At 45.6% G+C, this 14,675-nt stretch overlaps 1 protein-coding gene across 2 annotated transcripts in view; it reads left to right on the top strand.

Moving 5' to 3' along the window:
• The window catches only part of SP1 (Sp1 transcription factor), a 98,158-nt gene that overhangs the window by 70,973 nt on the left and 12,510 nt on the right, over window positions 1-14,675 (top strand). Inside the window, exons 4-6 of one of the 2 annotated variants that reach the window (XM_029595216.1) lie at window positions 2,990-3,158; window positions 10,540-10,739; window positions 12,061-12,284. In XM_029595216.1, the coding sequence (XP_029451076.1) occupies window positions 2,990-3,158; window positions 10,540-10,739; window positions 12,061-12,134 (443 nt within the window). In that variant the 3' untranslated portion in view covers window positions 12,135-12,284. Of the gene's footprint in view, window positions 1-2,989; window positions 3,159-10,539; window positions 10,740-12,060; window positions 12,285-14,675 lie in introns of those variants that run through there. The other variant, XM_029595215.1, reaches the window with a different exon arrangement.

Raw genomic sequence — 14,675 nt, 5'->3', positions numbered from 1 at the left:
TGCTGGAAGCTCTAGATTCTTTGAAATCAAAGTTCTGTGCCGAGCTCCATACAATGTCACCCATGTGCGAGGTTGAAGTTCCTGCTGTCCTGGGAGAACACCTGTTACAAGTAAGCAACTCTGCTTTCTGTGGGAGGGTATTCCAGAGTGCGGGCCCAGCCAATGAAAATGCTTTCTCCCGCGTACATGCCAGTCTTACTGTTCAGAGGGGGTTCTAATAGTGCTTGATAAGATGATCTGAGTGCTTTGGATGGTACATAGAATTTGAGAGTTATTGACCCATGGTTATTTTATGTGATATAATAAATTCTGAATCAGAGAAGCAAGTTTGTATTGGATCCTAAATTCAATCGTTAACCAATGTAGGGGGTTCTCCAACAATGGAATATGGTGATAACACTGACCAGTGACGTTTGATACTGGCACACATATCCCTGATATGACTAGAATAGGGGAGTAAGCATGTTAGTCTGTCCGTGGGGTCTGAATTACTTGGTAAAAATAGGAGGTCTCTATTCACATAGAGGGCATGTTTATAGGCTCTTTTGATGACACGTGATGGATACCCTGTATCTAAAAAGAAAAACAGTGGTAGAGGCTTGTGAAATATAGTCGGAATGTGAAGTACATAATCTACATAGCCATAAGAACTGGCCAGTAGGAATATTATCCCTAAGCATACGGGGATGGTTACTGTCATAACATCAAATTACGCCAGAAACCAGCAAATGGGAAGTGGAGCTGATGAGTGGTCTACACTATCGGTGAAAAACCACGAAAAGGAATGGTATAGCGCTAAGAGTTCACGGATCCTTATATTGGATTAATCAAAAAAGTGAAGCGAGAAGAGCATTAAATCAGACTACGTCCAAATCCTCCTACCAATAACCGATTCTCTGGACAGCACTATACACCGTTGGAACACCTACCTCTGCGCCATTAACAGCCACCTTTCAAATCTCAACCTGATTCTCAACAACAACAAAACCGAATTCCTTCTAATCACTCAAGATGGTAATCTTTCACTAAACCAACTCTCTCTCTACTGTGCTTCCTCCCATCTCTCCCAAAGTTAGAAACTTAAGGGTATTCATGGATAATCAATTCAGCTACACAGGCTTCATAAATAATACAATAAAGGAATGCTACTTCAAACTTCAAGTTTTAAAAAGACTAAGACCCCTCCTTCATTTTCAAGACTTCAGAACTGTCCTACAAGCGATTATATTTTCAAAACTCGACTATTGCAATTCTCTTCTTCACGGCCTCCCCGACAACTCCATCAAACCCCTCCAGTTGCTGCAGAATGCAACTGCAAGGATTCTTACAAAGTCAAACAAAAGGGACCACATAACACCAATCCTTAAAAAGCTTCATTGGCTCCCAGTCAAATTCAGAATCCTCTACAAGCTTCTATCAATTACTCACAAAGCCATTCTCAACATTGCCCCACTGGACCTCTCAACCCCCCTGCAATTTCTTACTTCTACCCGTCCTCTTAGATTAGCGCAAAGAGGCACTCTCAGAGCACCTACAATCAAAACCTCCCTAGGCAGAAGAGCGCTTTCTGCCGCAGGCCCCAAACAGTGGAATTTGCTTTCTCCCGACCTTAGACAAGAAAAATGCCCTACAACTTTCAAGAAGAGACTTAAGATGCTACTGTTCAGACAAGCCTTCCCATAACCACTCGTCAAGGCCACCTCCTTCACGGACTCACCTCCCAAGCGGAGAATCCTAAGCTCACCCTTTTACTCTGCCTAAGCTATCCAGTACTGATTTTTGTCTCATTAAAGCTATGTTAACCCACATTCCTTCCATCCCCCATCTCTTCAACCCTCCCTTAGATTTCTCCTTTTCACCCCAACTAGACAATTCATTTAGCTCTTAACAGTTCGATTTGTTATATTTTCCCTTTGCTTATGTTGTATCCAAGTTTCTCCTCCTGTTCTATGTAAGACAATTTTTGTCACTGTTTGTTCAAGGTTGATATGTAAACCGGAGTGATAATTAACTCTGTTTTTTGAACTTCGGTATAGAAAAAGTTATAAATAAATAAAATAAATAAATAAATTGAGGGGGAGATTTCCATGAAGCTGAGATTGGAAAAGAACTGGATATCGTCGGCATAAATACGATAGGATAACCCTAAGATAGCTAGAAGACGACCAAGGGGTGCTATGTAAATGTAGAACAAAGTGGCCGAAAGGGCTGGTTATTTATGCCTCTCTCTGTGCATCCCAGCATTCTTCTGGCTCTAGCCGCCACCTTGTCACACTGTTTTGCTATCTGGAGTAAAATAAGTTCATGTTTATTTGTGGGGTTTTTCCCTGTATGTATTTAAAACATGCAAAGTACTGTTCTTATTTCTTTGATCCTTACTAACACAGTGGGTAATTTGATGCCAAAACTTATCTGAAGGTTGGGTGAGTCCTTTGGCTTGTGGATAATAGTTGTTTGGAGCTGAGCGCCAGATTTCTCTTTAGGGTCATTAAGCTCAATGGGCCAATCTTTTGGGTGGAAATCCAGTAAACATATATTTATGCTCCAGTAAGTATTGACATGAATTAGAGCAAAATCCCATTTGTTTGAGTGAACATTGTCTTAAATTAGTACTTGATGCTATTCCCTAATAAAGCTAATGCTAAAAAGTGCTAACTGCTATTTTGATACAAAAGGGTCCTGACAGTCTGGTGAAGCCTCAGTTTTCATCACATGAACACCTTTTAACTTAATGCAAAAATTTGGGAGAGAACCCTGGAACTACTTAGGGTAGAGATGTTATAATTGGAGATCTGGGGGGAATAACATTCTTCTTTTTGATGTGGGCATCCTCGGGGGGTCAACAAAGTGAATCTGAAATGCACCAATGGTACTTTGTATGGAAACATTTTTAGACAAGATACTGATTTTTGGATAAATCCTGCAGGGGAAAACTAAGCAGTGTGAGAATTTTTGTTTTTAACATTTTTCCTCCTTTGTTTTTTAATAGGAGATCACAATTCTCAGATTAGCCTCCAAGGAACAGCGGGTGATGGGATGCATGAGGAAAGTGGTGCTATGGAAGAAGGAGAAATCAGCCCAGAACCACAGCGACAGCAGGGTCGGAGGGTGCGGCGAGAGGCCTGCACCTGCCCCTACTGTAAAGACAGTGAAGGAAGGTATGTGTACCCCATGCATTTATACTGCTTTATTGATTTGGAGGCCTTTGTTGCAATTATTTCTTTGGTCAAAGAACATTTTTCACTAGCCAGCACTTTCAGGTCGGCACTGGTATCATAATACTGTAACTACCTTAGCATTAAGCTTTGATGATCTTGCTACTTATAAAATGGAGCAAACAAGTCATTTTCTGGGAAAACAAACTGGGAGTCACCTCTATTCCTAAAATTCAGAAAAGCAAGAAATAAAAATTAAGATTATCACAGATGGCATTGTTAATGTTCCTTCCATCAAACAGGCTAGGGTATGTATAACAAGAAAGTGTGCATTCTCCATTGCTGCACCTACCCTCTGGAATTCACTTCCTAGGGCCATTAGATCAGTAGGGTGCCCAAACATATTTAAATCTTCTTTAAAAACTCATCTATTTAAGCAGGCTTTTAACTTATCCCAGTTTTTAGCCGAACTTATAGTCTATGCTGCTGCTTATATGCTTGTTTTTAAAGATATTGTTTATTTTCCTAGCGTGTAGCAGATGGACTCGGGACCAATGGGCATATAGTGTGCTGCTGATAGCAGTTGGAGACGGATCAGATTTCAATCTGACGTCAGCCCTAGTACATATACCCCTGCAGGATGCCATGCTCTTCAGTATTTTCAGTCTCCATAGCAGTTCGGGACTCTATACACGCTTGCTCAGCGTTAGAGTATTCTAACCAAAGAAATCTAGAACAAGAAGAAATCTTACCTCTACAGTATAGCCCCGCTCTCCTGCGGTGATACCTACGGGTCCCTCTCCCAGTTGAGAATTCCTGAGATGATTTGATTTCCACGATCTCTCAGAGGTAAGCCTCTGTCCGGCAGCGTGTTCCCGGCATGGACTTAGCCCCCGACTTCGGGCATGGCTGAGAGGTAGAGGGTGCAACTTCGAGCGCGGTGGTGAAGGTGCTTTTCCCTCTCCCCACAGCCGGAGACCGCCCGGAACGAGACCGGGAAACGCCGAAACAGGGTAAGGTAGAAAACTTCCTAAAAGTCTCCGGTCTCCGAGGCTCGAAGAGTTGCACAGATCGCCAGCCGGCGTCAGTGCCACCGGGTTGATCAGCCTTCCGATACGAGGGTCCTCCCACATGGAGACCCTCAGAGGTGGTCACCATATTGCTCGCGTGGTCGCCGTCGCCATTTTCGCTTGATCGCTGCCCTGGCCGCTGATTCGATCCGTGCGCACAAAATCTCTTGTGCGCGCATAAGTGCCGTGCGCACAGCGATGCGCACGAGGGCGCCGGGCACACAGCCACACACTTCACTGTGCCAGGCGCATAAGTAAACCCCATGCGCACAATGGCGTGTGCATCTTCTTGAGCGTGCATTCAACCTACACGCACAAATTCGGCGCGCCCGGAGCGCACAACTAAGCCTCCCGGCATAGTCTTGAATGCACAAACCGGAGGTTTCTGCAATCCTACGCGCACAAGCCATGGCACCACCGGACAAGAAGCTATGGGCCTCTGCCCCGCATGCCACATTAGAGCTGCGCAGCATGAAGAGGCCACAGCCCTGTGTATACAGTGCGATGAGTTGACCCATCCCAAGGTCCTCCCCAGCCGGTACTGGGACCCGGATCCACAGACAGTACACCGGACCTCGCTACCCCCAGCGGGAGCCTCCTTCAAACGAGGCTCCCCTGGGACGCAGCGCCTCTCAATTTAGACCCAGCATCTTTCTCCTGGGTAGAATTCTTCAAAGGCCTACATACCTTTGTCCACATGCAACCGGCGCCTCTGACACAGCCACAGCCTCCCCCAGAGGACCCTAACATCCCGGGACCCTCTAAACCCAGAGAAGTGCCTCCCCTGCCACAGGGGAACCTAAGACGAACCCCCTCCTAGAGGGACTCCGCCAAGCCTCCTGCCATTTTCCTTTGCTACAAGCCGTCCAACAGCTGATTGACCTGGAATGGGAGTCTCCAGAGGCCACGTTCAAACGGGGGCGAGTCATCTGGAATCCATCCTCAAACAGTCATTCGACGTTTCAGCTATGTCACTACAGATCGCGGCCTGCTGTGCCGTGGTGACACGTGCCTGCTTATCTAAGACCAGGAACACCACCACGCCCATCAAAGCACTAGAACTAGCAGTATCATTCCTCACGGATGCGACCTCAGACCTGGTACGCACCGCAGCCAGGAGCATTTCGTCCGTTGTGGCAACCAGAAGACAACTCTGGCTCCGAAGCTGGTCAGCCGACGCGACGTCCAAGATGAGACTCACAAGAATGCCTTTTAAGGGAACCCTCCTGTGTGGGAGCGAACTGGAGAAGTTAGCCGACAAATGGGGTGAATCCCCACTACTGCGGCTACCGAAGAACAAGAGAAGCCAATGCCCCTCTCCCCGAACATCTAAGGGATCACAGCGCTTCAAACCGTACAAGGGGCCAGTCCTTTCGGAACAAGCACAACAAAAGCGGAGCTGGCTCTGGCCCAGGCCCCAGCTGCACCCCGCAATGAAAATCAGCCGGCCCATCCACAGGAAGAAGCCATAGGGTGCAGGCTTGCCCTATTCTACCAAAGATGGGTTGAGAGAACTTCGAACAAGTGGGTACTAACCATCATTCAAGAGGGATATTATCTGGACTTCCACATCATCCTTCTGGACAAATTTGTGAAATCTCCCTGGCACGACTCCTCCAAGAGGACGGCAGTGGAAACCACGCTGACCAGATTGCTTGCCTTAAAGGCCATAACGCCGGTGCCCACGCATCAACAAAATACTGGGCACTGTTCCATCTATTTTATTGTTCCCAAGAAAGAGAGTATGTTCCGACCCATCCTGGACCTCAAGTCAGTCAACCGCCACCTGAGGGTCCCTCGCTTCCGCATGGAAACCCTACGCTCGGACATAAGAGCGATACAGCCGGGAGAATGCCTCACATCCCTGGATCTGTCAGAAGCATACCTGCACATCCCGGTCTACCATGAGCATCAGCGTTTTCTACGCTTCGCGATCTTGAACCGCCACTACCAGTTCCGGGCACTACCCTTCAGGCTAGCCACAACGCCCTGAACATTCACCAAAATCATGGTGGTAGTGGCTGCGACGCTGAGGAAAGAAGGAATCCTCGTACACCCATATCTGGATGATTGGCTGATCAGGGCAAAATCCCCAGAGGAAAGTCATCAGGCGACCACCAGAGTCAAAACTCTGTTGGAGAGCCTCGGGTGGGTGGTCAACACAAACAAGAGCTGTCTACAGCCCGCCCAATCTCTGGAATACCTGGGAGTCTGGTTCGACACCAGACAAGACAAGGTCATTCTAACTCCTACAAGGAGAACAAACTGATGAACCAATTGCAAAACCTGTTAAGCAGCCTTCGCTCCAAGGTATGGGACTACTTCCAAGTCCTCTGTCTCATGTCATCCACACTGGAATTGATTCCATCGGCAAGAGCTCACATGCGGCCCCTACGGCCTTCTCTACTGTCACGTTGGAATCCGATGTCCCAGAACTACTCCATCGGCCTCCATCTCCTGGAGGAAGTTTGAACCCAGCTACAATGGTGGCTACAAGAAGACCATCTGAGCAAGGGAGTAAGGCTATCCCCGCGGACCTGGATCCTTCTCACCATGGATGCGAGTCTACGAGGGAGGGAGCCCACTGCCAGGAACTCACCGCCAAGGGACAATAGGACAAGGAAGAATCGGGATGGAGCATCAACCGGCTGGAAGCACGGGCAGTCAGACTAGCCTGCCTACGGTTTAGCCACAAACTCCAGGGTGAATCGGTCAGTCATGTCGGACAACGCCATAACAGTGACCTACATCAACTGCCAGGGAGGAACCAGGAGCCAACAGGTGTCCCTGGAAATAGATCCCCTAATGGCGTGGGTGGAATCAAACCTATGAGAAATCTCAGCTGCCCACATCGCGGGAAAAGACAACGTCACTGCGGACTACCTCAGCAGGGAAAGTCTAGACCCAGGGGAATGGAAGCTGTCAGCCACAGCCTTCCTGTTGATAGTAAACCGCTGGGGAACACCAGCCATGGACCTCCTGGCAACCCGGTCCAACACAAGTTCCCGACTACTTCAGTCGCAGACGGGAACCACAATCCCAAGGGATCGATGCCCTCATCCAGGCCTAGCCGTATGAATCCCTGCTATATACGCCTTCCCTCCGTGGCCGCTACTGGGTGGGATCATCCGCAAGATAGAACACCACAAGGGACCAGTACTTCTAGTGGCCCCAGAGAAGGCCGTGGTACGCAGACATGCGAAGAATATGGACAGGAGCCCTATCCCTCTACCTCCGCACAGGGACCTGCTCCAGCAAGGCCCGATCCTCCACGAAGACCCAACTCTATTCTCTCTTACGGTCTGGCCATTGAGAGGACTCGCCTGAAAAAGAGCGGATACTCAGGGGCAGTGATTGACATCCTACTCAGAGCACGCAAGTTTTCCACATCTCTAACATACATAAGGATATGGAGAATATTCGAAGCCTGGTGTGAAGACCACGATATCCACCCACGGACAGTCAATATTCCCACAATTCTGGAATTCTTGCAGAACGGCTTACAGAAGGGGTTGTCTCTCAACTCCATCAAGGTGCAGGTGGCCGCGTCAGCATGCTGCAGAGCCAAGGTGGAGGGCGGCAACCTAGCCTCTCACCCAGACGTCTCCCGCTTCCTGAAAGGGGTCAAACAGATCCAGCCACCCCTAAAGTGGCCGGTGCCTCTATGGAATCTCAATCTAGTCCTAGACTTCCTAGTGGGAGCCTTCTTCAGACCCATCCACGGTCTGTCCCTCTGACTACTAACATTGAAGACTGCATTTCTTTTCTTTTTTTAATTCTTTATCTGCTTTTCAGTTTACAAAAATTCATCATTTTTGCAATACAGAAAATGGAACAACCAATTATAATATTAGAAGGAAAACAAAAAAAAATAAAACTAGATGAAACTAAATCCTATCACATTACTTCACCATCTTTTGTTATCGAAATATTTCCATTTACCCAAAAATCAATAATATTAATGGGACAACTCCATGGAATGTTAAGAGACAATTACAGGAAATAAAATATTCAAAAGGAAAATGGCCTTTACACGCTATGCAGCAAACAAAAAAAAAATCATACATTTGTGGGAGTCTATGTGGCTGGCTTTCTCAAATCAATAAAGGACTTTAACTGTTCAGGAGAAAAAAGAATAAAGGTATCTACTCCTTTCTTGAGCACGTATTTACACGGAAACTTTAAGACTGCATTTCTAGTGGCAGTCTTTTCGGTCCGTCTCATCTCCAAGCTTCAAGCACTGTCCTGTCGAGAACCGTTCCTCAGGTTCACACCGGGATCCATTCAGCTATGCACGGTCCCCTCTTTCCTCCCAAAAGTGGTTTCTCACTTCCATCTAAACCAAACCATCTCGCCGCCTTCGCCACCTTAACGTTGGCAGACTCCTAGTCGATACCTGGAAAGGACAGAATCTGTACGAAAGACGGACCACCTATTCGTCCTTCACAGCGGGAAGAAGCAAGGGGAAGCGACCTCGCGGGCAACCATCGCCCACTGGATCAAAGAAGTAATCAAGGCGGCCTACGTAAAGGCAGGCAAGCCACCGCCTTTACAAGTCGAGGCCCATTCTACTAGAGCCCAGGCAGTGTCCTGGGCGGAAACCAAGTGGATGTCACCCGCCGAGATCTGTCGGGCAGCGACATGGTCCTCCATCCACACCTTCTCTAGGTTCTACCGCCTGGATGTTCAGGCTCGGGAGGACACAGCATTCGCAAGGGCAGTACTAAGTGGGTCACGGGCAGCCTCCCACCCGGTTCAGGAGTAGCTTTTGTACATCCCATTGGTCCTGAGTCGTCCTGCTATACGCTAGGAAATGGAGAAATTACTTACCTGATAATTTCGTTTTCCTTAGTGTAGACAGATGGACTCAGCATCCCGCCCACAGCTGTCAACAATCACGGAAACCTCGGGTGACAATCCCGAGAACAAGACAAACACGGGTAAGCCAAGCTTCCCTCTAATTAGGACACCCATACCTACCAGGTGTCAGCGTTTCTTGGTTGAGGGCACTGGCGGTCTCCAGCTATAACAACATCAACCAGTTCAAGTTAACAAAGTTATGCAAGTTAATCAAAGTTAACCAAGTTAATCAGGTTATTCAGTCACACATATATCCACAATTGCTTTTCGAAGAGAATACTGAAGAGCATGACATCCTGCAGGGGTATATCTCTAGGGCTGACATCAGATTGAAATCTGATCCGTCTCCAACTGCTATCAGGAGTACACTATATACCCATTGGTCCTGAGTCCGTCTGTCTACACTAAGGAAAACGAAAGTATCAGGTAAGTAATTTCTCCATTGCTCTTTTAATGTTCCTATTCTATTGCTTTGATGTTTTAAAATTGTTTAATGTCCTTATTTCATGTTTTATTGTGTATGTTTATGTGTAAGCCGCTGCGGGCCTCTGTATTAGCAGCCTATAAATGTAATAAATTAAAGGGAAAAAAATATAGACAAAATAACAAGCAAAACAGCAACAAAAAATAAGTGAATTTTAAGAAAAATATTTTCTCAGACTCCTAAAAATCAACTGGTACCCAAGTTTGATATTTCCAGTCCTGCAAGTCCAAATTGCCTAAACTATTTTAATGCACTGAAATTAGTAGCTTGGAGCGTACTCTTAATGGGCAATGGCCCTGTTTTGTTGGGTTTTTTTAAATCGTGTTGAATTTACTGGGGTTTAAAACATCTTCAAATTTCTGTTAGGTTTGTTAAGACTGACTTCTCTCATGTCGGTTGGTAACATTGACTCTTAATACATAGATTCTAAGAATGAGCCTTGGCAATATTTTAAAACTGGCTTAGTGTCTGTTACATTAGTGTAGAGACACACTACTCAGAATGTCAGACCTTAGATTTGATATGACTGACTGGCTGCAGTAGTACCGAGCAATGAGAAAGATGTAAGCAAAGATCCTGTTTCACTATATTACCGAACAAGTTGGACTATTACATATGTGTGTGTGTGTGTATATAAATATAAATGTCACTTTACCTGTTTGACAACATACGTAAGCATGAAGACAGTTCACAGTTACACCACCGGAAGGTAAGCTTGGCGTTTTTAGAAATGTCTGGATCTTTATTGCAAGCAAACATCCTTTTGTTGTATTTCTAACATATTACTGAGGGACTTGATCCGCTACTAATACAGTAAACTTCCTGGTATAACAGAGTTTTAATATGACTCTAGTAGGGCTCCCCATGGTAATAATTATGCTGTAGAAATGTTTTAACTTCCACCGTTTCTTTAACCAGCAAATAAATAGTAACAGGGAAGCATGATTTTACACATTTGGACTCTTCTCAGGGGCTCTGGGGACCCAGGGAAAAAGAAGCAGCACATCTGTCATATGCCAGGCTGTGGCAAGGTGTACGGGAAGACCTCCCATCTGCGAGCCCACCTCCGGTGGCACACGGGGGAGAGACCTTTCGTGTGCAACTGGGTGTACTGCGGGAAACGCTTCACACGGAGCGATGAGCTTCAGCGGCACAAGCGCACACACACTGGTGAGTGTGAAATCTTAGACTTTTCTAGCCCCTGCTTGTCATTTTATTTATTAATTTTTTTAAATCCTCCCCCCCCCCCCCCCCCGCTTTACACTGAGTTCACTGGTTACATTGATACCATGAAGAAATTTACACACACGTGAAGTTGTGTGTCCTGTATTTGTGCAACATATATTAACCATTATAAGCTTCCGTTACTTTGCAGGACCAGAAGAAGGTTGAACTCCAGAGTCTCAATGCCTGGATGAGTTGATGTAGGGAAGAGAACTTTATTTATTAGGAGTTGGGGGAACATTTTGTGAAAAGGAGAGTGTATTCTGACAGGATGGGGGCTATACCTTAACCAAGGTGGAACCAGGCTGCTAATACTAAAAATGAGGTACAGGCAGCTTTTAAAGTCTCGAGCCCATGGTTTAGCATGAGGTATCTTCTAAGGGTATTGTTAAATTAAGAAAGTTAACTATCCTGTTAGGGAAGACATGATTAAAGATGAAATAATGTAGGGGCTTCAGTTGAAGAGCAGACAAATATAAATACTCCCAATTTACCTGAATCAACTGCTGCTAATAAAAACTTTAATATGAATGAAAAATGTAGATAAAATTAAAATTGGAAAGTTAAAATATATGGTACTAAGTGAAGTTATGCACATAAAAGGCATATGAGAGACCCGATGAAAAGAAGATAACCAATTGGGTGTTATTCCAGGGTACAAAATCAAATTGACAGGAAAGATCAAATTGAGTGAGAGAGCACTATTTGTTAAGGAAGACATCGTAAAGTAGGATAAACTTTTTGCAGGATGCAAACTGCACTCCAGCATATCTGTCGATAGAAATCCATGTGTGTGAAATGGAGAGGTATAGCATTCCATGTATACTACTGTCTCCCTGACAAGCAAACTGAAATGCTTACAACAGTTGGGGTCAATGTAATAAGCAGCATTAAAGCTGCCCCAGGTTTTTATGCGTACTTCCCATGCTAGCTTTAGGGGGGGTATGTAGTAACGTATTCAGTGTGGCAAAAATATGTGCAGAAACCCACTTAAAAACATGCGGCTGGTTTAACACTAGTGAATGCAAATGAGACAAATTAACTATTCACAAGCTAATCAGTAAGGCACACATCGGTTAGTGTGGGTTATTGCCCATGGGTTTTTTGTTTTGGTTTTTTTTTTTTTTAGCATCTGGGTCAAGGCAGGAGTTCAGTTAAAGTGCATGTCTGGAGACCGGTTTTGCTGGCATTAGTGTAGTTGTCCATGCAGCTGTGCGGTAATCATGGATTACCTTTACTTTTTCCGGATGTTTGTTTCAATCCGCAGGTCGGCAGAAAAAAATCTCTTCTGCATTACCCCGTGCCTACCGGCCTCCACCGAAACAGCTGCCATGCAGTTGAGACAGAACATGAAGGGGATAGACATTGCTCCACCTGCCTTCAGTTCCACTCCCGGACCAGTAATTTTTTCATGGTTTTATTAAAAGGGGAAGGCTTCCTCCCCTCCCCCCCCACCCCGAGAATCACTTGTGAGTCACCACATTAAAACAGGTTTTGGCACTGGTTTGTGCGCGGTTTATTACATAGGGCTGTGCATGCTTTTCCGCACAGATTTCACATCAGCGCAGGTTTTCTGTGCACACCTAATTTACATACGCGGCCTTTATTACATCCCGCAGAGGCACTTGATTGATTTATATTTCTTGATTATATTGTTTTGAGGATGAGTGATTTTCTGCTTTTCTATTGTTGCACTGCATTCAGCATCTGGCTTGTGATTTCCAGTTCAGTTTTTGTGTGCGTGTGTGAGAGAGAGAGGAAGCATGTATGTGTATGTGCTAGCGTGTGAGAGAGATACAGAGGAAGCCTGTGTGTGTTTGACAGAGAGAGATGGAGGAAGCATGTGATGTGAGAGATAGGTACAGAGAAAGTGTGTGTGTGTGTGTGTGCCCTCGCTCTACAACAATCTTAGGATGACAGATATGCAGAGCGGGAGATTTTTAAAATCCTCACTAGTTTTAATTATTGGGTGTTATTTCATGTCTACTGTTTTGAAATATTTTATTGATGTTTAGGAAATTTTAAAATGATATATGGGAGGTGACAAAGAAGTATCTGCCCCAGGTGCCACGAACTCTAGGTTTGCCTCTGCCAGTATAGCCCCCTCCCTGTGAGTTCTGTTACCAATTGACAGAACTCCTTGCAGAGAATCCAGGATCTCTGCTTCTAGAAAATACTGCAGTTGGCATGTCCCAATCAACATCTGGAAGATTAAAATCCCCTTTCTCTTTTATAGTTTACTATTTTATGCTTGATTGTCAAAATGCTGTAACAATATATAAATAAATCACCTAGCAGAAACACCTCCCCTTTCATAGCAATCCTGTGAATATCCTCCATTAAATTTGTCCATCTCCTCTGTCTGTGATGGAGGTCTCATAACACCAATATAAGAATTGTTCCATTCCCTCTTTCCAGATTAAGCCATAGTGCTGCCTTCTTACCTCGTAAACCCAGCACTTGCTTGTTTCTCGGCTGTTGCTGTTACTTTAATCCTTATATCTAGATCTTCCTTATATTGCTAGAATATTTTTTCTTAGTTTCCTCACTTTGCTTGGATTAGTCTGTACTGTTAGACAATATATACGTGTGTATATATAGAAATAAAATGAGTCTAAACAAGCCCCAATTTCGTAGCATATGGACAGGTAGATCCAGAGTCTGTTAAGCATCTCTACCAGCAGATAAGACTGAGCAAAGCTGACATCATGGTATATATGCCTCTGCACTGACGTCAGCCCACCAGTATTCTTTGTCTCCAACAGATGGTGGATGTGCATCTTCCTACTGGGGATTTGCTTAAAAATTTTAAAGTAGAAAAGGAAAATTATTCACCCTGCTCTCCTGTGGTAATACCATATGGTCCCTCCCTCAGTCAAGAATTCCTGAGGTAATATCCTTTGGTCTAGTAGCTGGTTTTCCGCCGGCGTGGACTTATCTGGAAAAAAAAAAAACCACAGCTGAAAGGCAACCCGGTACAGGAAGCTGAGCATGGTGGTGAAGGTCCTTGCCCTCATCCCCCGCAGCCAGAGACTGACCTTGTATTCAGCCAGATGGGCTGAAATCAGGTGCCAATCCAACACTCGTTCCTGCCTCCAAGGGAGCTTAGGGGACGTGAGCAGCTTGGTGGGGGTGAGCAGCGTGTTTGGCTAGGCCCTGCTCTCAGACTTGAGTTCGCCGCATGGAAGGCCGGCGTGGCATTTTCACACGGCTTTTCTTGCGCATTAGACTGCCCTCTTCAATTATGTCTGTTCGTGCTTGTGCACTCAGCTGTGTGTCCAGTTTGGATGCCTGGTTGGGCGCATGGGATCGACTGCCTGGGCATTTAGTTGTGTGCGCACGCACATGTGTGCACTTATTTATGCGCACTGTCTGAGTGTCCTGGTGGGAGCTCAGTTTTGTGCCCTTATTGAGACACTGCTTGAGTGCCTAATTTTTGGGTATATAAATTTTGGGAGCTTTTTTTGCAGTGCTAACACAGCTGGGCGCACTATTATCAGACACCTGTTAGAACATCTGATAAAAGTGACAATAGCAAAGAAGCCGGAGCATCTTGCCCTTTGTGCTGCTTGCCATATTTGGGCATCTCAGCCTGGTGTTCTCTCTAACTTCTGTCAGCGCTGTTTGGAGGCTCAAGGAGAATTGCTTCAGTTCCTCCCAGCTTGATATGGGAATGGGAAAAAAAAGCTGTCAGAGGTGTCGCCTGATTTTGGGGCTCTAACTGATTTCTCACAGGGGGAAGATAGTTCAGTGAGCACAGGACTGATGCCCCCTGGTCTTAACGGTTTAGAACTGCAGGCTGTAGATTCCTGCACACCTAGTGCTGCGGGTAAGCGCCTGAGTACACCTAGACCTGCTGCGGATCTCCCTGATAAGGACCCA

The sequence above is a fragment of the Rhinatrema bivittatum genome, chromosome 3 (assembly GCF_901001135.1).
Source record: "Rhinatrema bivittatum chromosome 3, aRhiBiv1.1, whole genome shotgun sequence".
In the NCBI taxonomy this organism is placed as follows: Eukaryota; Metazoa; Chordata; class Amphibia; order Gymnophiona; family Rhinatrematidae; genus Rhinatrema; species Rhinatrema bivittatum.
Note: the sequence above shows the minus strand (reverse complement) of the source record. Positions and strands in the feature narration are given on the sequence as shown.